Below are 25,693 nucleotides of genomic sequence, written 5' to 3'. Positions count from 1 at the left end.
ACATCTACCTCAGTGGACAATATACTAATAAACAAGGCATTGCCTTTCTGATAAAAAGTAACATAGGGATCACAGTTGATAATTTTAACGAAATAATAATTGGCAGACTAGCAAGTATAGATATCAAAATACATGAAACACAACTAACATTAATCAACGTTTACGGTCCTAACATAGATGATTCCACATTTTACGAAACATTACAATCTTTTATAATTAATAACCAAGATAAAAATAGTATAATCGGTGGTGATTTCAATACTGTCCTGAACCCGTTATTAGATAAAAAGAATGGAAACCTTTATACTCATCCTAAAAATAGAAATATTTTAAATAACATAATTGAAAACTACAATATGATAGATATCTGGCGTACAGTATACCCAAACGAAAGCAAATTCACCTGGCACTCAAACACAAAACCAACAATATTTTGTAGACTAGACTATTTTTTAATATCTGAATCTCTTTGCAACATTATTGACACATGTAACATAAAACCAGGATTTATGACTGATCACTCTCTAGTTGAACTTAAACTGCATAATATACAACCTGAAAGAGGCCCAGGATACTTTAAAATTAACAACAGCATCTTATTGGATACACAATATCAAACACAAATAAAACAGGAAATATTAAATACAGTTCAAAATAATAAAGATGCAAACCCAAACACCTTATGGGAAGTAATTAAAGGAAATATACGTAACACAACAATTAGATACACATCATTTAAACAAAAAGAAACACACAAACTTGAAACTGAAACCATCAAAACCATTGAAACACTTGAAAAACAATTGCATCAAACAAACACAAATGATACCACCGGCATTGAAATTGAAATAACATTAAAAAAACAAATATTAGATGGAATCTATCATACACGTCTCAATGGAATAATACTAAGAGCGCGTGCACAGCATGTTGAACACAATGAAAAAAATACAAAATACTTCGCAAACATTGAAAAACGTAGAAGTGAACAAAAAACTGTACACAAATTAGTAGTCAATGGCAAAGATATAACAAACATGACTCAAATACTAGAAGAACAACGTTTATTTTTCGAAACCCTCTATAAACGAAAAAATGTTGAAAATAACACCCTTTTTAAAAATACACATCACGCTTTAAACGAAGAGGAAAAACAACTGTGCGACGGATTGCTTAATGAATATGAATGTGGATTAGCCCTAAAAGATATGCAAAATAACAAAAGCCCAGGATCTGATGGCATCACAATCGAATTTTATAAAATATTCTGGAATGATATAAAAACACATCTAATTAATTCACTAAACTATTCATTTAACAACGAAAACTTAACTACGCTACAAAAACAAGGTATTATATCACTTATTCCAAAACCTGGAAAAAACTTAGAATCCTTATCAAACTGGCGCCCGATTAGTTTACTAAACAATGATTATAAAATTGCAACTAAAAGTATAGCAAACAGAATAAAAAAAATATTACCAGCAATCATTTCAAGATCTCAATCTGGTTTCATAAAAGGACGTTACATTGGTGAAAACGTTCGTCTTATCCAAGAATGCATAAACTATTTCAACAATTCAAATAATCCTGGTCTAATTTTCTTTGCAGACTTCGAAAAGGCATTCGATTCGCTTGATCATTCATTTATGTTCTCTTGCTTAGAAAATATGAACTTTGGTGAAAGTCTCATTCAATGGGTCAAACTATTTTATACCGATATTAACAGTTTAATCATTAACAATGGCTTCTTTTCAAACAGTTTTAACATCGAACGAGGGGTTCGACAAGGATGTCCACTCTCATCATCGCTATTTATTATCTGCATCGAGTATCTATCACATCACATCCAATCAAATAAACACATAAAAGGCATATCACTAGAACCTGACGAAGAAATCAAACAGTCCCTATTTGCTGACGATGCAACTTATTTTTTAAACGACACTTACGATTCTTTCCATAACCTAATAGAATCGCTAACCCTTTACGGAATGACATCGGGTCTGAAACTAAACAAAAGTAAATGTACTGTGCTACGAGTAGGTAAATTAAAACAAAATAATGTCCAATATAAAAAAGAAATGAAATTTTATTGGACATCCGATGAAGCCACAACGTTAGGAATTACTTTCACAAATAATGAAAAAGATACAGTTCTTAAAAACATACTACCTAAATTACAGAATTTTAAAAACTGCTTAAAATCATGGCATCACCGTAAACTTACACTTATCGGAAAAAACACAGTATTGAAAACGTTTGCACTTCCTAAATTAATTTATGTATTAACAGTCCTCCCAAATCCACCAAATGATATTATTAACGATATAAAATCAGCAATATTTAATTTCATATGGGACGGTAAGCCTGATAAAATAAAACGAACTCAGTTAATTCAATCTGTAGAAAATGGAGGTATCCAATTAACGAACATTGACTCATTCTTGAATGCAATCAAATGCAGCTGGGTTAAAAGATACCTAGATAATGCCAATACAAGTAAATGGAAATTATTCTATCAGAAAATTCTAAAAAAATATGGTGACTCCTTACTCTTTGAATGTAACATCAGCAATACTATCTTACATGAAATTGCAAACGAAAACATATTTCTGTCTGATGTTCTATCAGCATGGAGTGATGTCACTCATAACCTAGAAACCCATACAAGCAGCAAAACTATTCTATGGAACAATAAAGACATAACTTCAAACAATAAGGCGTTTTTCTATAAAGATTGGTTTGAACGAAGCATTAAATATGTCGACCAATTATATGACTACAGAATTAAGGATTTCTACTCTTTTAATGATATATGCTACATATACGGAATACCTTCAAATAATGTTTTGAAGTACTACACATTAATCAAAAGCATACCCATACATATTAAATCTGAAATCAATACAAATAATACACCATGTACTCAAACAACATTCGTAGAAAATATACTTGGAAGAAAAAACAAAACAAATAAAATATTTTACACACTACAAATTAAAAACCCTACAGAAAACTCAAAAACCCAAAATAAATGGCAAGTCCTTTTCGGAGTACATGAACTTAATTGGAAACACATATTTACCATGCCATATAAAGCAACTATTGAAAGCACTCTGAGAAATTTTCAATATAAATACATCCATAGAATTATAGCTACAAATAAATATCTCTTTAAATGCAAATTATCTAACTCAAATCTGTGTGACTTCTGCAGTGAAAACATCGAAACTATAGAACACCTGTTTTGGGAGTGCAAACACATCCAGCCTATTTGGAATCAATTAACATCTTTTCTTGAACAACAGCAACTAAACGTTAAACTATCTTTCTTAAATGTAAGTTTCGGAATTTACTCATTGAAATCAAAAGATTGTAATAATATTGTGAATTTTATTCTTATAATGATGAAATTGTTCATCTTTAACATGAAGTTCAAAAAACAAGTACCAAATTTTAATTGTTTTATCCATAGTCTCAAACTTAAAGTCCAGATTGAGAAAGAAATAGCCCTCAGTAATGACACATTACAAAACTTTGAACAAAAATGGAATCGGATTAAATTCTCATGATGTTTGTCCACTTATATACATTTCACTCTAATGTAAGTTTATCTTTCTAAAATATTTTTGTATGTTTTTTTTTTCAATCTTATAAGATCATTTTGAATATACAACGAAACACACAAGTCCAGTATGCTTTCTTCCGACTTTATACAACTCATCATTTTTCATAACAATTCTTCTATTATTTTTTTCTTTTCTCTTTAAAAAAAATACATATTAGCATATCTTGTATAACATGTCTGAACTTTATTGCTTTGTACAATCACTATGTTGTATATATTCATGTATACATTGTATGTATTATATTGAATAAAAAAAAATAAAAAAAAATAGTTAGCCTACCTTTATATATGTTAAATGCAGACGCTATTTAACGATCAGTAATTTCAAAAGAGTGTTTTATAAATATAAGTCTGCCAAGTAAAAGTTAAGTTTTTGAGGCTCTCATGCGCATACTCGATTTATGTCCCTTTATTCTTGTTTGCTTGAAAAGATCTGGTTGTTGCATAATTTGATCGTGTTTAAAATTAGCAGTCATTGGTTTGTTTACGATTTTAAATATCAAGATAAAAACAAACGCAAATGCGCGCCTGAACATGAAAGCTTTAAAAACGTAAACGTATTGTAGATTATTAATTTTCATATTTGTCTTAAATATTTGCCGTTTAAATTGATCATTAGGAAAACCGTACCACGGATTTCACATGTGGCGTTTTCCCATTTTCCGTTCAGCATGCACGTTACATTCGGTGTGTTATGGAAGTATCCTATATCGCACTGGACATCAGCAATGGCTCGGTATGTTGTATTATCTTCCTCAACCAATATCATATTACCATTCGAAATTGTTGGAGGTAACCCGCAATCTGTATTATTTTAAAGTATTCAGTGAATTATTGTAAAATGCAATATTAAAAAACACAAGTATATTGCGAACGAATATTTCGATTAAAAACTATTAGTTCCTTCGTGCTGTTTAGATAGTTTCGTTTCTACTTTTTCATTTAAGACAGTCAATTAAATGTTTTAAAGGGGTGGCTAGAATTAAAAGTACGTGTCGAAATCTGAACAATTTAATGCTATGAATGATTACCTGAAACTAGGGATGTCAACGAATATCCGAATATCCGAATATTCGGTCCCGGACCGAATATTCGGATACTGTTTTCCGAATCGAATATTCGGAAGAAAAAATAAAAAAATCTAGTAATTTCAAAGACTTTGTATTCGTAAAATTTGCTTTAAACATTGTCAAAAAAGTTGTTCCTCGTGTCATAATGTTTATTCCGGTAGGCGCGATAATGCGTCGCTATGGTGATGACAGTATACCGGTCATAAATCCCGCTAACAAAGCCAGACACTTTGTGTCAAAATTATGATAGGTGCAAAGCGCGTCGGCAATCAAAACACCGACCTGCACTTGATCCAATGACTCGAATTACATTTTAAATTATCAAAGATTAAATGAGTAAAGGAAAAGCCGAATTTGTGTAAAAAACAAATAAGAACGTATGGCAATTAAAACACCGACCCGTCTTGATCTAATAACTCGAATTACATTTAAAATGATCAAAGATTAAATGAGTAAAGAAAGAGCCGACTCGCTGTGAAAAACAAAAAAGATCGTATGGTTATAATCACGTTGTCCAATCAAAAAAACTTTTAGAAAATAATTTACTCAACCTCTAATGAGTATTTGCGTATCGTATGGTCCAAACATTAATTAATTACTCAATATTCAATCAGGTATTATACTTAAAGAAATGTTTTTGGTATTTCACCCTCATTTAATTGAAAATATTATAATTGCTACACGCATAAAGTAAATATCTGTCCAAGCAAAATGCCACCTACGCCTTCCGCTGCTTATAAGTATTTCACGACAACATCCGATAAGAAGTCGCCGATCCAAGTGTCTTTTAAACGTGGCAACTTTAAAAGACTGACTGTTTAGTCTGTTAAACAGGTTCAAAGTGTGTTGTGGCTATGTACATAATTCGTTTAAGTTCAGCTTTAATTATATGTAGATCTAAGTGTTTTGTCATGTAATTATTTTGTCGTCATGTAATATTATGTTTCTCGTTCTATTGTTGATGTACGATATTAATAGTTTAAAAACAGTTTTTGTCATTCAATTTTAACAATAAAAAGTAGTCAACAAAATCAGCTTCGAATTAGCGACGGCAACGCTGTGTCAATATTTAGTCACTTCCGGTTAACTTCCGGTAAAAACGAAAGTAGAATTCATGGAGTAATGGTACGGTAAACAAAGTTGACTTTTTTTTCAACAGATGTTGACCGAATCTCCGAATATTCGTTCGGAAGGGTGACCAAATATTCGAATACCGAAATCGGTATTCGTTGCCATCCCTACCTGAAACTATATCCGGCACTAAGATCGTATGGTCAATACAACTATAAATGTATGTTGACTTCGATTATCTTACCTTTAATCTGACAAACAGCTTGTTCCCATTGCCCATGTTCCCTACACACAACTTGCGATACATTTTCGCTGAAACCAGGATTGCAGAGAACAATTGCTAATGCTCCGAATTTTGTAAAGTTGTCTTGCAGCGATATATTTCCATTCACAATTGGTAAAGGACTACCACAGTCTGCAATATTTTTTAACTTTTGAGTGAGTATCACTATGGCATCTTGATATCAGGTATGAAGCTAATGTAAGCAATGTTCGATAGTTCCATTGATACTTCAATAGAGCTCGATATACGATATAACGATGGGATAATTAAACAAGTTCAACTCAAATGCATCTCATTTGATATTAAATATCGACCAAACGTATTAGAACAACTACGTTTTCAATACGGGCTGGATTATCGTTTTCAATATTTATAATGAACGTGAAACAACAGTTTGTGCCCGATAGCATGTTGCATTTGCCGTACATACTAATCGGTTGCGCATGTATAATTTAATACAATCAAAAGATCTTAGTCCAAACACGCATTGTAACAAGAAATAATACGACATTGTTACAAAATGATTCATGCAAAACATAAGCAAAACAATCTGACATATGCATCAATATACTATTCGAACTATATATACGACCCTTGGATTTAATTTGTATGCTAATGACCTCTTAATCTGTTCGATAACGGGTGTTAATTGTTGTATTGATAATAAGTAGTTTCCGTAGTGTTTTTCGATATTCCTACATTTGATTTGTGTCGGCTTATGCTTCTAAAATATAAATAAACATCAAATGCATGGACTTGTGTTGGAGAAAACTCAGAATTAATATAAAAAAAATAGTTTAAATACATAAAATGCTAATATTCAATAAAAAAAATGAATATGTTTGCGCACCTGAGACATGTCGCGGTTGTCGCGTTTGTTTATTTGCTATAATTCAACCGTATGAATATTGTATAATGTATGAAAAAAATATCCGCATTCAGCTAATTTTTACACTGTCAGGCTGGCTTAATTGCAACTTGTTTTATTAAACGCCTGTTATGCAACATGTTATTTTCCGTGTTGGAATTACCTTGACTGAATAGAGAAGACAATGAACTGACACGATCAATGCTTCACAAATTAATTGATGTAATGTCATTTTTGTACGCAACAAAAACCATTGAGATACGTTTCATTTGTATAACGGCTAACTTATACTCTTGAAACCATATGATGTTGGACTGTGCCTTCATTATTGTAATACTTTAGTACGTAACAATATTTTGATGTTGCATGCAATTTATTTTTAAAATTATATAATTATGTTGGACTGTGCCTTCATTATTGCAATACTTTACGTAACAATATATTGATGTTGCGTGTAATTTATTTTCATAATTATATGACTCATAAGGATTGTATCCAATACAATTCAAACATTACACACTGTGATTATTCTATAGACAAAAGTCATGTTTAAACACAGTTGCATATGACTTGTAACGGTGTATACTTTAATTTGCTTTGAGTAAGTAAGATGCTCAAATAATCAACTTAACTATTTAGTTAATGGCAGAGCCATAACGCAAATCGCACGCAAACTTATGTAGATTTTGACGTTTTACATCAAATGTTCAGTGTCATAACTTGACATATTGTATGCATGTGAACATCAATGTATATAGACGAGAAACGCGTTGTATTATAATAAAATGAAAATTCAAAAAAGATCGTGGCGCTGGTATCAAAAGGATTACTTTCAATTCGCTCGTCCGGCTAAACTGTTATTGCTTCAGATTTTATTCTATGTAACTGAGATTGCGCTGTCAGCTAAAAAGTATTTGTTTAGATTTCAAGTATATTAATACACACATATTTATCAACGGGCAGTTTATATTATTGTTATGCTATTTTGATCCTTTAAAGTCGATGCTTTTTAATGTGCGGTCTGTGTGGCAGGACGTGTCCGTTTCTGTTACATTCACAACGCACGAACATGTATTACTTTTGTCCATCATATTGTTAATTAAACAGAAAATTCAATAATACACGAGTGATGTCACAAAAAGTCAATCAATTAATAGATTTATATAAATAACTTGCACATATGTATGTAGGGTATACACAATAAAATAATCTAATGCGAGTTAGTTATCCCTCATGAGAACATATGATTGATTTTATAAACACGCCAAACTCTCGAATTCATTCAAAATATTAGTTAGACATAATAGCAGTGTTATATTATACAAGAGGTATAATGTGAACTAAAATACCCATGACAAAACTGTCACCACATAAAATTCATATCATATTACATATAGAATAATATAATTAAGATATTAAATATCTAACCTAGCTGATCACAGGTCGCAAATTCCCATGAGTTGTTAGAAAGGCAAGTAATTGTTGAATGACCAATGAAACCATGATCACAGTCTACATCAGCGATGGACCCGTATGTTATATTGGTACCTCGGCGTAAGGTCGCATTTCCGTTTGCAATAGCCGGTGGTGGCCCACATGCTGAGAACGAACAAATACCTCCGATCATAAAACAATGCATATAGCCGATCTTTTGTGTAACGCATATAAACAAAGAAACTAGAAACTTTTGGATGAATGATGCAACTATTTAAAATATAATTTGGGCTTCACTATGTTGCACTGAGACGTTTGTAAATTTTCAGCAAAAGTCCACTTCCGTACATGTATTCAATCTCGACAATTATATAATCAATAATTTTACCCAGATTAGTATAAACGCTTAGCTTATAAACTCCACCACATATCTTGTTGCTGTCTCCAGCACAGGAGTAACTACAGTATGACTCAGGCAATTTAGTTGCATTGAGGGTATTACCACAGAAGCACTGCCACGTCCACTGAAGCCAGATTAAGGAATAATAAAACTGTATAAGCATACTTTTAAACAAAAAAGCAGTAATATCGTACCTTTTCACATGCTCTATTTTAGACATTTGTTTTATTTTCATTCCGTGCAACCGGGTTCAATGATAGCCTAGATTTCTTTTAACCATTATCTTAGCTGTTCCACGACAATACCTGTTTAAATCAAATCATATGACTTGTTTGAATAGATAACCGTTGCTCTTTACACTCCAGATTAAAAACGAAATGTTGATGAATAATAAATGTGTCAGTGGATACATCGACCGGTTTAACGTTACACAATATTTAGTAATCATTTTTGTCAACGTTATACCTATGATTATACTGTACACAAATCATTGTGTTGTTAAAGCATATATATGCTCGTGACTCCGTCACTCGTTACACTTTGTTTAATCGGAAAACTCATGAAATGATAAATACAAGTTGACACTTAATTCAACGAATAAGGTATCCTTCGTGTCATGTTGCTATTAGAACACTACGTATGCATCTCTACATCATGCATAAAAACGACAATTAATTTGGTCCCCACTGTTACAATCTTCAACTAAATATGTCTTGGAACGGCTAATATATAAATGAGGTTTTGCGGGTTATGTGACGTAGCCGCACGTAGACAGGTATATTTAAATAAGTATACCAGGTGAAACAACCAGGGCAACATACCAACAAACCGTATACTATATTATTTTATCATTTGTTTGCTATTCACCAAAGCTTGAATATTTTGTTTCAATAACATACTGTATTTAAAACTAGTTTGCAGTTGTGCTATTTTAATGGTTTCCATCTGTCGATCAGTGGGTCGATGATTTCTTACATAATCAAGGAACATAAAAAGGATTTTTTTCATAATACACTGAGTTACGGATTTGAGAATTATCATTTTTTGATTGAGCTCTAACTACTTAAACAAAACGTTCATATTAAAAAATTATTACAGTATAGTGGTACATAATACAGCAAATATACAGAACACAAATCCGACCTCCACGCCCGCATATCTGTAGTCACTGCACTGACTTGCACACTCCTCTGGTGTGTTCGACAGAGAGGCTGGCATCATAGGAAGCAGGACACGAATCTGATTATCCTCATAACATCCCAGATAAACGATATCTGTGATAAAGTGACAATGTTTCTCTTAAACTTTGAAAACAATATTTTTACTCGTTCTCAATAGGGCCCGTTCAGACTAGGAGCCAATATAATAAACATGTATACTGTGTCGCTTTACTTTGATTAATTCGAACAAAGTACCGAACCCGAATATACGAATGTAAGTCAGTCAGAAGACATTGCTATTGTCCTTTCTTACATTATGCATTTTTAAAATATTACATCGAATATGCTGACCACATTAATGCATAACCAATGAAAGAACACAACTCGCTTTGTGAACTTACTGACTTGCTTGCAGGTTGCACTTTCCCATTTGCCATTGGCCAAGCAAGTTATTCGAGAAATATTAGGTCTGAACCCAACACTGCAACTGACGGTGGCTTGTGTCCCGTATGAAGTATTGTCACGTTGTAACAGCGAGATCCGCCCATTCACAATTGGTAAAGTACTACCACAGTCTGCGAAAAGAATGCATTTCGGATTTAGTAATTCTGATATTATAATTATTATAATACCCCAAAATGCAAATGTCATTTGTTTTTAGAGCGTTTGTTTTAAAATATCTAAAACTTTTGAGGGAGTTTCACAATGCCATCTTCATATCAGATATTTAACTAGTGTAACCAATGGTCGATTATACCATTGATACTTCAATATAGCACGATATAACGAAACAAGAACAACTAAAAAATATCAACCGAACGAACAACTATTTTTGCCCAAATCAGGGTAGATTATCGTTGTTAATATTTATAATGCACGTACGTGATACAAAAGATTGTGCCCAAGACCATGTTGCATTTGCCGTACAAATAAATTAGGTGAACATGTATAATTCAAAACATTCAACAGAACTTAGTACAAACACAAAATGTAACAAGAAATAATACGACATTGTTACATAATGATACATACAAAATATAAGCAAAACAATCTGATAAATGCATCAATACACTATGCGAACTTGGATTTAATTTGTATGCTAATGACCTCTTCATCTGTTCGATAACGGGTGTTTATTGCTGTATTGATATTAAGTAGTTCCTGTAGTTTTTTCGTTATTCCTAAATTTGATTTGTGTCGGCTTATGCTTTTAAAATATAAATAAACATCAAATGCATGGAATTGTCTTGGAAGAAACTCATAATTTATATTAAAAAATAGTTTAAATACATAAACTGTTAATATTCGAAAACATTGAACACGTTTGCGCACGTGGGACATGTCGCGGTTATCGCGTTTGTTTATTTGCTATAATTCAACCGTATGGAGTTTGTATACTGCATGAAAAAATGTCCGCCTTCAACTAATATTTACACTGTCAGGCTTAATTGCAACTTTGTTTAGTAAACGCCTGTTTTGTAACATGTTATTTTCCGTGTTGAAATAACCTTGAAATGAAATAAAATAATAAAACAAATCGTGTCGCTGGTATCAACAGAATTACGTTCAATTCGCTCGTTCGGCTATACTGTTATTGCTTCAGTTTTTTTCTATGTAATTGAAACCGCGCTGTCAACAAATAAGTATTTGTTTAAATTTCAAGTTAAATAATACATACATATGTATCAACGGGAAATTTATATTATTGTTATGCCAATATGATCCTTTAAATTCAATGCTTTGTAATATGCGGTATGTGTGGTAGAACGTGTCCGTTTCTGTTACATTCACAACGCGCGTACATGTAATACTATTGTCCATCATATTGTTAATTAGAAAATTCAATAATACACGAGTGATGTCACACAAAGTCAATCAATTAATAAACTTGTATAAATAACTTACACATATGTATGTAGTGTATACACAATAAAATAAGCTAATGCGAGTCAGTTATCCCTCATGAGAACATATGATTGTTTTTATAAACACGCCAAACTCTCGAATTCATTCAAAATATTAGTTAAACATAATAGTAGTGTTATATTATTCAAGAGGTATAATGTGTATTAAACAACATATGCCAAAACTGTCATCACATAAATTCATTTCAACACTATTAGATATAGAATAATACAATTAAGATACTAAATATCTTACCTAGCTGATCACAGGTCGCATATTCCCATGATTTGTTAGAAAGGCAAGTTATTGTTGAATGGCCAATGAAACCATGATCACAGTCTACATCAGCGATGGAACCGTATGTTATATTGGTACCTTGGCGTAAGGTCGCATTTCCGTTTGCAATAGCCGGTGGTGGTCCACATGCTGAAAAATGACAAATACCTCCGATCATAAAACAATGCAAAAATATATGGTCGATCTGTTGTGTTACGCATAAGCACAAAAAAAACTAGACAATCATGGCTGGATGTAGCAAATATTTCTAAAAGAACCGAAGCTTCAATGTGTTGTACAAATTTGTAAATTGTCATCAAGGGTACACTTGCGCTCAAATATTAAATGTTGACAATTATATAATCAATAATATTGTCCCAATTAGTATAAATGCTTAGCTTCCAAACTCCGAAATATATATAAATAACTTATTAAGATTTAGGTATTGAATACACATTAAATGAATCAAATGTGTGTATTTCGTCCCTCAGGGAACATGTGTTATTCTTGTTTAACACGCCTAACTCACAAATGGAGAATTAATTCCAAACATATGTAAGACATGAATTTATTGTAATACTGTAAATGCGTCACCATGCGGATGAATTACCGTTTCCCCACTGTCATCGCATCACAATTATTTCAATATTAATAGAGATATAGTGATACGTATAAGAAACCTTTTATCTTACCTAGCTCTTTGCAGGTCGCATATTCCCATGATTTGTTAGACATGCACGTTATTGGTGATTGGCTGATGAAACCAGGGTCACAGTGTACATCAGCGATGGACCCGTATGTAACATTTATACCTTGGCGTAAGGTCGCATTTCCATTTGCAATGGCCGGTGGTGGTCCGCATGCTGTAAAACTGAGAACGTTAACGGGGCACTGATGTCACAAAGCTTCGATCGTAATTTAAAACTCGAACAAAATGGCAGAATTTTGTTTGGCAATTATGTACAACTAAACAAGAAAATTATTGATGAATGATGCACATATGTGTATAATTGCATAGTTATTTGTTGCTTTAATATGTTGCAAATTGTAAATTTGTAAATTGACGGCAGAAGAACATATAGATGGCTATCTATTATTTATTATATTAAAGTGTGAATATCATACCAAATCTGTTATAATAAATAATATTACCCCAATTAGTATACACACTGATCCTCCAATATCCGCCACACTTCTTGCTTCTGTCTCCAGGACAGTCACTATTACAGTGCGACTCTTGCGTTTTAGTCGCGTTGAGCGAATTACCACAGAAGCACCACAAACGGTACTAAATATACAAGCAGGAATAATAAAACGTCTTATGCATGCTATTTAAAAAAAGATAAATATCGGACGTTCTTGACATAGACATATTAAGTAACTGGTATTATGTAAAGTCTGTGGCTATTTGGTTCGATGGTTTCTCAAAATCCATATATGAGCCGTCCCAAGAAGAAAACACAGAGAGCGGTTTCAGTGACTCATAATGGAATTTATTGTATCCCCCATCTGTTAGTTCCCTTACCCCTATCATCGACCAATGTGCATCAGGTCCATTGCGTAGTTAAAGTTAATACATCTTTGTACCAATGCTTTTTGTATACCTTGGCCAGAAAATACAATTAGAAAAACATCCCGGTTCCTATACATTGTTTATTCACAAGTTATGAAACACACCATTTGCCTAATGCTGAAGGATTGTGGAACACTCAAAACTAATTTGCTTTTCGATTTTACACATAAGCGTTGTGCCAACATGCACACGTTACTTACCTAGAAAAAGAACATTAAAACAAACCGGATTCGACACATTCCCCTAATCATTAACCATTGTTAACATATATTCGAAACGCTTCATCTGATTGGCTAATTGTCCTGTAAATATGTTGTAGTGCGATGCCCTGACCAATACAGTTTTGTTTTACTTTACAGCCAGTTTGAAATGTATGTGTTTTTGTCCCGAAAGTTTTTTCGGTAAATATGAAAAACATTAAATATTGTCAGTATTTGTGGTGAATGTTGCGTGTAATTGGTTTAATCTGTTTGTTTTGACGTAATTAATAATAACTTGTTAAGCTTGTTGTAACACTATTTTATTATTTACAAATTTAAGATCATGTTTATTTTGATTTAATCGCATAATATATTGTAATGTATTTAAAACTAGTTCGCAGTAGCGTCATTGTCATCTTTAATATTTACCATTATTTTTACGATCTTTAGATGAGGGGACTGCGTGTTCCTTACCTAATAGATGAGAATTCGCAATATTTGTCTGTATGATACCTCATTTAAGGGATTTGCTTTTTACACCAATCGAGCATTAACATGTAATATGTAAACTTATGATAAGTGTATACATTTCTTTAATAAAACGTTTTTGCACGAACATATGTCGTTTATTTGTAAAATGCCGCTTTATATATACATAGCCAAAATCTGACCTCTACGCCCGCATATCTGTAGTCACTGCAACGACTAGCACACTCCACTGGTGTGTTCGAGTTGGAGTTTGGCCTATGAGGAAGAAGAACACGATTCTCGTGATCCTCATAACAGCCCACATATACGATATCTGTAACAAGAAATATCTTTAAAAAAGATATACGGCGTTGATTGTGGTTGGAGTTTGTGAAAGGTAAAGAGTTCAATGAATGAGATCAAGGATAGCGAATGTCTTTTTTCCGTGCAGTTCTTAGCTGCATCACACGCAGTACGGGATGTTACGCAGAGTTTTCGCGGCTTAGTTTACATTATAACATATTGCTGGTCATAAACCTATAGATACAAAACAGAAAACCAAAAGAAGAATGGAAGTAAAATTAAAACATATGAGTCAACCGGCCACACGCGAAGTATCCGTACATATTTTAAATATTTATACGCGCGTTCTTAGAACAAACCTGTTTTAGTGGTTTGTCGGGCATTGCTATTTGATTCGATTATTTACAGCATCGAGAATCATCGCGCTCATACTTAATACAATAGTCAATATAGTGGAATAATTCTTGTTAAATTAATCAAAAATAATATTTATCATGGCATTGTTGAAAACACATTAAGACTCTATTATTGACATATCATAATTATTTCGCTGAATATCTTCTTTATCATATTTGTGGTCTAAAGAAAATTCCAGTCCACCTAGTTCACGCGATAGCGTCTATATTATATAACGATTATTTTACTGGCCGCGAACTCAGGTCAGCACATAAGGTAGTCGTGAAGACGCAGCGATGACCTGTAAATAAACTCTGACATTCACACACATTGGCCGCGAACTGACCCTGATACCTCGCGGGTTGAAATGCAATTCATTAAAGTGAGGCCACGCTTCCACTGCTTTTTATACTTTTACATGTTAACATGTTGTCAGGAATATGGAAGTCAGTACTAAATATGAGAACATGCATTTAAGTACAAACGCTCTTGCGCTGGCAATCCTCTGAAAATAAAAGGTGCACGCACAAACTGTATTGATGTAGAGAGTTGAGTGGAAAACTGTTCTTTCTATTAAGCATTTTCATTAGAGATACGATTGTTTCATGCAGTTAAACAGTGTTACAAAGACGCGGACATGTTTCCAATGTTTTGGTGATATACTCAAATCAGCCAATGGAATAAATGAAGTGTATTCATTCGTGTCTATCCGCGGGAAATTGTATTTGAATTTTATTGGACACTAACACAGGTAAGGTAAGGTCAAAAGTGACGTTAAACAGCTATGCCGAATAAAGTTTAAAGTTGATATCGGTTACTTTGAAAGCGCTAGTTCACTTGTTTTACAAAGAATCCGTGCAGAAAAGTAAAAAAAAAATATACATGATTATTTTCTAATAGTTTATTCGAACGAGTCGAATACGAGAACGACAAATGAAAGCCGAGTTTTTCGTCGCTGCAAACGTTGTTTTTAAAAGCAACCCTGATTTACTCAATGACGTTTTATTTTGGTTATGTAAAACCTTAGATTATTAATTATGCAAACAAAATGTTCCTGTGGTTGTTTTTCTTGTTTTTCTGGTTTTTCTTGTTTTATAAGGATTAATGTTCTCGGGCAATTGTTTATATTTTATTCCCTTGCTTAAAACAAAGACGGATTAATTATAATATTATTTATTTGCAAGTTTTCTTTATCGTTTTTATAAGAAAATTGAAACAAGTGATGATATCAATACAATGATTATTTGGTAGGACATCACGCACAACAAGAATGCCAGATAACTCTTGAAACTCGTTATGGAGATTTATTATATTAACAATAATAACGATAATGCAGAGTAAAACCTGCCTATGCTTTCCGTGATTTGAAAAACGACGCAAAGACTATGAACCTTGCATTTAAGTGAACTTATTGTGCAAAAACGCAATGAAAGTAAAATTCACTCTTTGCTGAAAGAGGAAATTACTTGAATTTTTGCAAATATATAATATTTCTATACATATAAATGACATTTTAGAGTTTACTTTGTAACATAAAAAATATTACTCAGTTTCATATTCAGTAGGGATAAAGATTAACATTTTCATAGAAAAAAACACACACTCTTTTATTCTAATATTTCGCCCAAATGGGCTTTATCAAAGTTTACAAATACTGATTCACCGCATAGTTTTAACTGTCATGTACATTAACAAATTAAATGTTTTACAATATTTTGAAATTATACTATGATTTATTTGCAATTTTTCTTTATCGCTTTTACCATTGTAAAACATTTACTTTATTGGCGCTATTTATGTTATTATAAGACATAAATATACGATTCAATAAGTAATTATATTTAACCAAACGTATTGTGCCGTTAATACATAGTAACTCCAGACTCATTGTGTCAAGTGATATTGCATTTGAACATATTTAGTTCATAAATAATAAGGCAAACGGTATAGCAAAATATGGTTTAAACTAGAGTAAATCAGTGTTCTTTCGTTTACACGTTGGGACTTAAAATTTAAATAATTATTACAATGAAAGAATAATGGGAAATACAAAACAAATAATAACACATGTTTACACCACCATATAATATTTGAATTTATAGTAGTGAAACGGAAATAGTTCTTACTTGATGAAACCGTGGTTGTTACAACAAATCCTTCTTTGCAAATCAATATTAACATAATTGTCCACATTTTAGTAACACGATCCTGTCTGAAATACAATAAAATAGGAGGTTTAAATTTTCCTATTTAAAATTTCGCCACAAACCATGCATTGGCTGCACAATAATTTCACATTTTTCAAAACGGATACATTTGTATTCAGGGTATTCACAACCAGTAAAAACTAATTTACACTTTATATAACCGCTTGGAAGAAAATCATTTATAATATATTTTTTAAGTTCTATTCTCAAGCCACGCAAACCAAGTCAGATAAGGAAGCGTCACCAACATAGGTATATATCAATAACATGTAACCTTGAAACGGGTCATGTGACTGTTAAACATTCAATTATTTTCCGTGTTTATCAGACGCGTTATCGCAAGTGATGTTTTTCCAACGTTTGAATGTTGTGTTTGTGGCGCTACGAAATAAATGGGCACATAAAATATACAATCTAGTTAGCTGAATCGGATCATGTATTCTACGATATCATATGTAACAACGGCATCACAAGTTACAACCGACCGGCATTATATGTTATAATTCGTAATCGTTTTTCCTTGCATTCATAGCGCTGTTTGGCGGAATGTAAGCCGTTAAATTAGAAGCTCTTTCATCAGCCTTATAATATATAAATCACTTTCAGAATGAATTAAATTATCATTATCCTAATGAAATGTTAATAGTAAATTATCATGAAATTATAACCATCACCATCACCATTATAACCATAAGTACCAGCGCCAGGACCGTTATCATCATCAACAACATCAGTAGCAGCATAATCAGCAGCATCAATATAACCATCAATATCAGCGTCAGCTGCAGCAGTCGCATTTCCAACAACAGCAGTATAAATTTAGGATATGGCCTTAACAACGCTCATTTTAAGCTTATTGTTTCCTTATAGCAACTTGCCATACTAAAAGCTCATAAAGAAGGCAAATAATATTTTCCTTGTTTTCAAAACCATAATTGAAAATATGTGACAACATAATGACAGTTGAATATTTTCAATTTACAGACTTGAGCGTTTACTGTACGCTACACAAACCTTTAAATTACCGTATGCAAATCAATAACATGTTTTCAAGTGCGATCGAATATGCATAAAACATGTTGCTTAAAAAAATACAAACAGAATTTTATCGTTTTCCATTGTGTATAGTAACACATAACACATCTAATGCGTGAAAATAAATGCAAATAATAACCAAAAACTGTATTAACATATTCATAGTCAACAATTCACAAAAACATACATTGATGGCATCGTAACTTAATCTTGAGACAGATAAATTGTGTTTTAATACATGTTTGGGCTATAACATACTTGGCCGTTTTGCAACACACATTTCGGGCCGTGTGTGTTTCATGCAAAGGACACTTCATATAAATAAAATACATCGCTCTAAGCGGTTATTCGATTTCTTAAATGGTATTTTTTGTCAGAATGATTACATTCGATACAGACGTTTTCCAAAACAGTGTTTATATTAATTAAGATAAATAGGTCGAATGGCATAAAATTAAAGTGCATATCTTTGTATGTTTACTGTCATAATCCTCAGATAACAGGTGCATTAAGGTAAGGATTTTGTTTATTTAATTGTATTGGAAGACTCCTTTAAAGCTCAAATACAGAAGTGTAATCAACCCAATCTATAGTTTGTTATCGATATTTTCCTTGTTACTCGTACAATTGTGTGCTGTGCATGTTTATTCCTTATGACTTTATCGTTGATATGTTGCATACATTTTTGAATCCGCCTTTTGAAAAGACCAAGTGTGGATGCCATATTGGTTAGTTGACCTCGCGCAATAAGATTCATTTCCGATATAAAAAAGGCTAATGGCCGAGGGATCGAATAACCCTGGATTTAGTGGACAATCGATTTTTATTATTTAATTGTGATCATGGAAAATATATTTTTTATGATCACGAGTGAATTAAAATCGATATTGCGCCAAATGCAATATATTTTATTTTCATTTTATGTTTACAAATGATTATACAAATGTATTTGTATTTTTTGCCATTCCGGACAATATAATTCCTCTTTAGGCACCCCGAAATGGTATTACATGTATTTCAAAAGGAAGCTTATGCGTTTGTTTTTATAAACATCAATGCAGAGTAGTTGCCCTTGGTAAAATTGCCTTAAATTGGGGTTCATAATGGGGAAACCGAAGACAACTAAAATAGTTCCGGTAAAACAATTAACAATAATGTTTAATTTTCGCTGTTATTTTCCACCGTTTGCAAAAGTGAAATATCAGTTTTAATTCACTGATATTTCTCTATAAACCATCGAAAAGCAAAAAATAAAAACCCTTATTCGTTATCGTCCTCTTAATGTAAAAGATAATTACCTCTCATTTTTAAATAATCCTATGCATATATAACACAGTTAAAAATATGCGTATCGGGTCATTAAATGTTATCCAGATTGCAACCAGTACGTCTAATACAAAAAACATGAAACAAATTTTGCAAAAACAAACATGCGTGCAACTTTCATTTTCGAACTAATATAATGAAGCATTGATGGAAAACACGACAGAAAAAGAAGAAAGACTAACCTTGCATATATTATTTGTTCCTTTTCGATGAAGAGGAGCTTATGCATAGCCTTTAATTGTAACAGGATATTGTAGTGTTTTTAACACAATTACTTATATAGTTGAAGTGTTTGCCGTTCCTAACGCAACGCAAAGCATTGTTTATAAAACTATATTTGACCAAACGGGTAACATGGAATACTAGTCTAAGTAAACACGTTTTATGTCAAAATATTATTATTGGTGATCCGATCGGTTTATTAAAATCCAAAGACATACTAGAATATGGCGCGGAGAAGACCTTTTAAAATATGCATATTAGTACACGCAACGACACGGAAAGAAACACTTGCGCATGCAAACATAATTTAAAGCCATTATTTCTCTCGCATTATATAAGAAGCTTACGTGTAAAGTACTTCTTAATTTAATAATATAGAAGGCAATCGAACACCTTGAAAGTCAGATTGTAAAGAATGTATATAGCGCGGTACTCATGGGCACAATAATGCAATACATCATGAAGATATTCACACAACATAGAATGCCCGCCATTTACGCAATGACATTGACATCAATATGTTTTATTTCATGGTGTAGACGCATATCGGTGGCCTTTCTGTCAAAATACTGCCTCTCTGTTCATTCTTCGCTGCCTCTCTGTCATCAACAAGAAAAATGGATGATAGGTAATCACAAAACAGGTAAGAAAATCTAAAATTAAAACCCGTAAACACATTTGAGCATAAAAAGAGGTGGTCCACAAGTTGAAGCATATATCCAGCTACAGGTTCACAGTATTCCGCAGGTCCAAACACTTATCTCAAACTTTATCGAACATGGAATGATGACGAAAATGGTGGAACAATCGTGCATTCATGCCACTTTATTGACTTTTGAACATACTTTTTCCTTTATATGTCAAATATCTAGTGTCATGGATATCATCTTTATGATCAAATCATTACGTTCAATGTACGCCATATAGTAAGTGTCACCAAGTTTACTTAAAAAATGCTTACTTTCGCTTTTGTTGTGGCACGGAAAGCCTCTCGATCGGCTCACTTTTCTGGCACGGGAAGTCTTTGCAAATCTGAGAGGACCACCGTTAGAGGCACCCAAACGATCATTCCCATGTTGCGCGTGTCAACTAAGCAATACTCTGCTCCGTATACGTCTTGATGTAACAAATGTGCGGCATGATGTTAGAGCTTCTTTGGTGCTCTGGTACCGCAGAACAAAAACTCAAAACAACTAATTTAAAATAAAATCGGTATTTTATTTAAATTATAAGCGAGTAATGTTTTGTTACGTGCCTTGGTACCGTTCCCGATCGGCCGACTAATTGCACTTGACCTGGTCAGGTCCAACTCATTCAAAGCATGGCATACATGTAAAGGTTGCAGTATGTCCAAGTGTTGCCCCGGCAGCCACGGTCTCTTTTGCGATTTTTGTTTTGGGGCCAATCAACAATCAACTCCTAGACAGTCAAGATTAGCGTCGTTCCAACGTCCATTATCACCTATCATGCTCTTTGCAGTGTCATGAGCTTGCACCTCGCGACGCACTACACCGTTGCAATTCTACCGAACTTAGTTCAGGGCGACTGATTGAAAGATCCATTTTGCAAATTGACTGGTTTTCCGCAATCAATCAATTTAAAGAATGGATAGGAACTCATATATTGCCAACTCTTATCGCATACCAGATATGAAGCCCATTTGACAGCTGGAAACCGGCCTGACGCTGGTATGACTCTGTGCGGACGTGTGAGGTTCCCTGTGTAAAAGTCAATGAGCCGTTCATTATTGTTTTCGGTTTTTCACTATCAGTCACGCACTTTAAGACAAAGTGTGACCAATTGTTAATGTTATTACAAATCCTGAAAACAAAACAAAACATTTTACTGCATACATGTTTACCCGCAAAAAAGTGATAAAACATGAAAACTAGTTTTAATGTGGAAAGCTCCATAATTTGTGTCGGCATCAAACAATTGATCCTCAGTAACAAAAAGAGGCATGCATGCAAAGAGGTTGCACTCAACACATACAACAGGAAAAATAAGGATTTACATTTTAAATATATCTGATTTTGAATACCTTTTAAAATTCCCACTCTCATAGGTATGTCCTGGTTTACACGCTTGTAATTCGCACATGCAAATCGTGAAACAAAATAACTATTTTGCAATACAGATCAAAATTAATTATTGATAATCTAAACCATTTGATTTTACGGTCAATAATTTTGTAATTTGAGCAGCACATATAGAAGCAGTTAGTTCGTGTTAGAAAGAACATCATATAAGGAAGTATGGAACCATCAGTAAAAGGAAATGGAATAAATATTGTGACGATAACCCTTCATAGCCAAATATTTCAACATAGAATAGTGAATGACTAAAATTGCAAGTCATATCAGAAGGAATAAATCCTGCAAGTATGACTACTGAACATTGTGTACAAAACAAAACAAAACTCTGGACAAAACAACATACATCGGGTAGACGTATATGATGAATCAAGTATACACCGTATTCTTTGTTGCGGGTGTAAGTATAAATGAAAACTATTTATGGAACCAGTTCGCATTATACGTATGTATGATACAATAATAGCAAAAGCACACGTTTCGGATGGTACGTGTGCAATCCGGTGTGTACATGTATTTATGATAAGACATACAAGTGAGACATTGTAATTCTGTTTTGGTACCTGTCAGCAGATAACTAACGATATGCTCAGTAACACAACCATTTAAAGAAGTAATGTGAAGTACCGGAGTGGGTCCCAGCACTCCTACCTATTAATGTTGGTGTTGTCTTATGCTGTGGGGGGGGGACAGGGGTGCCCGAATAGCCAAAGCATAAACATAGAATAGATTTCGCCCATTTTCTAGCAAATTACTATGTTTAAATAACGTTATTTGTCATATAAACTGTTTTGTCATTATTATGATTTTTGTTATCAAGACACATGAACAATATATGTACTGTGAAGAACTGTCTCATAATTGTTGTGTGGGCGCGAATATTTGTTTTGGCGTGTTGTTGGTTTCGCGCCCTTAAAACACGCCAACACTCAAGACGACACTGTTGAGGTAAAGAATGGTTTTTAGAACGGTAGTTTTATAAGTTGTGTAGTCGTTGCACAATCTGCATAATTATGAAAGTTAATAGCATCCGTTTTTATCGGTACAGCATATCTTTCATGTATTAAGTTGTTCAGATAATCAAATCACTGATTTATTGTGTTAATACACGAAATGCGATCATAAGCGTTGTTTCTGGCCATTTAAAGACCTCTAAACGTGTTCGTATCTAAGATGTTTTAGCCTCATTCAAATTCTTACTGATATTTCAAATGTTTGACAACATGACTTAAATTAATTGCGTTTTTATTTAAATATTTCTAGGTCATAGCAAATATTTTTTAAACAATCAGGCGCAACTTTAACATTTGTTATTTGGGTTCACTGAAACAAATGCTTAATGTTGAAACATATTCATTAACACCTCTTAAATATAAAATTGCATGTTGTTTATTGTAATGATTAAATAACAAAATATCAATCGAAACTGGAAGACATAATCACGTTGTAAGAGAGAAATGCCTTTGTTGTTTGTGTCAAATTAATTTCAATGTTTCATAACTTGATAGTACATCTTGGAATTTTCATATTAAAGAAATATGTAGCAATTAGAATTAATAACCTGTTAAATTTGCCAAAATCGTGTATTCTATGTAAATATTGTATGATATTTTAGTCCGCTGTCCTTTGATTATTGGTAAGAGATATTGCCTGTACTTTTTCTTAATATTTAATTACTTCTTTGTGTGATCTCAATTATAATCCATTATGTGTCTCACGTAATGTTCGTTTTTATAGCGCATCGTTTATAAGTGATTTTAACTAATACTGTATTTATCAAAAGTTTTAACATGTGGTCTGTTTCATTTACCGTTTAGACTTCAACATAATTTGGCCTTATTAAATGTTGTAAGTAACCAATACTTTTGAAAATTATAAACTTGTAGATTGGTGTGTTCCTCACCCTCGACAAGACCTTAAAACGTTTAAAATACAAACACTTTAGTAAATCGCAATGCCACCATAAGCATGCTATTTTATAAACATAATTGTATGGAGAATGGTAAAACATTGGTATAGTTAAGTTGCCAATAACTGTCAATAAGATTTACTATTTGAATACTACGTCACTATGATCAATTTATGTCACTAGTTCAGTATAGATGTTGTACTACACGATCACATTTTCAAAAATTAAATACTCAAAAAATAAAGTTGAATGAGCTTACGTAGAGTGCCAAGTTAACCAGATTCAAACATGTTATATCACGCTTAATATACATGTACCCGGAATCGACGTTTCCCATGCCTGCTAGCGACCGGAAGTTTCATTTACATACATTGTGGTGTTTTGATTTCAAAAGCTCTGCATCGATTATTAAATGGGGACCAGTGAACTGAAGACTATTTGCGAGTTGCGTTGAAACAATCAGTTTCTGAGGTATTCAAAATGATGCAAGTATCGTTAATGCCTCTGCAGTCGATACAGGTCTGTGTTCCGTTAAAGCACTGGATATAGGATTTGCTAAACACATTGAACATTAATCATTCCATTATATAATTAATTAATGTGTTGGTACATAAATACATGGATTACTAAAAATCTCATTCTTAATTTTACAACCAGTGTTCATTCAGATCGTTTGCAAATATGAAATTCATATTTATCAGAAGGTGTATGTCACAAAACATTATATAATAACATTATATTATAAATATTGCATATCTACATAAAGCTTTCACAATATGTTGTGACGTCATACCGATATAGTAAAGGACGCCGATAGCTGCTGCCCGCACCATGCGTTCAGACACTCCAGATAACCAAGCGCGATGATTGGTGTCCTTCATATTGCCAAAGCACGTGCACGTGGAGGAGCTAAATATAGACTCATTTAATTATAATTGTCAAGTGTAGAAGCGTCTATATTAAGCTCCACACGTTGTCGTTATCGTGTATTTAATAAAATTTGAATTTAGCACAGTACTGTATCACAAAAGAGAGGGGTTTTAAATGTTTAAATCAAGAATCCGCATGTTGTTGGTTTATAAATAAGTGAAATAAATTTTATAATATCACTACTGTATGATTATTATCTTGTATAATAAGACTTCAATACTAAATCAAACCATAAAATATACGACGAATCATATTCGAAATTAACTAAAACGTGATGCAAGTTTTGTTTGGTACGAGTATAAAAAAAATAAAAGAATGTGTTCTTTGTTAACATCATTTCACTGTGAATTATGACGGCACAATATAAATTGATCGTCACACATTAGACCTTTTTCAAAATTTAACCAATCCCTTGGCACAAAAAGTCCATATTTGTGCTGTTTAAAGTTAAACACGTACAGCTTATCTTTGCAGTACACTTTCTTGCAATAAATACATAGAAGTCTAAATCGCATTTCAAATGCACCCAGATTCTGATAATATGTGTCGGACACTCTCATTTTTGTAAGAGAAACATGACAATTTAACTACACACGTTGACAATTAAAATAAATGAGATGGAGTTTTATAATGCATACTTTTTAGACACGAACTTTATTTTGTTTTATTTTGTGAAACTAACAATAACGATACGATATGTGATAATACAATGGTATTGTGATCATACGTTGGTCATGTTATCATACTATGATAATGTAATCATACGTTGTTCAAGTTATCATATTATGCTAATGTGATCATACATTGGTCATGCGATCTTACTATATTGACATTGATGTTTAGAATAGCAAATTTTGGGTAACTACACATTCTCGAAGTTCACATTGCCGCGGTTATGAATATAACGGTAAACAAACCTGCTTATGTTTAAAA

At 32.8% G+C, this 25,693-nt stretch overlaps 1 protein-coding gene across 1 annotated transcript; it reads right to left on the bottom strand.

The window, feature by feature from the left end:
* Positions 1-8,763: 8,763 nt before the first annotated feature.
* Positions 8,764-24,711, bottom strand: LOC127839968 (CUB and sushi domain-containing protein 3-like). Its single transcript, XM_052368360.1, has 9 exons — positions 24,624-24,711; positions 17,944-18,027; positions 14,543-14,673; positions 13,251-13,386; positions 12,791-12,961; positions 12,078-12,248; positions 10,319-10,492; positions 9,885-10,031; positions 8,764-8,816 (listed from the first exon to the last, which is right to left on the bottom strand). Exons 1-9 carry the CDS (start codon positions 24,709-24,711, stop codon positions 8,764-8,766), a joined length of 1,155 nt encoding a protein of 384 aa, XP_052224320.1.
* Between the last annotated feature and the right edge of the window lie 982 nt (positions 24,712-25,693).

Source organism: Dreissena polymorpha, chromosome 7 (assembly GCF_020536995.1).
Source record: "Dreissena polymorpha isolate Duluth1 chromosome 7, UMN_Dpol_1.0, whole genome shotgun sequence".
Classification (NCBI taxonomy): Eukaryota; Metazoa; Mollusca; class Bivalvia; order Myida; family Dreissenidae; genus Dreissena; species Dreissena polymorpha.
The sequence above is the reverse complement of the archived record's forward strand: the minus strand, read 5'-3'. Positions and strand labels throughout refer to the sequence as shown.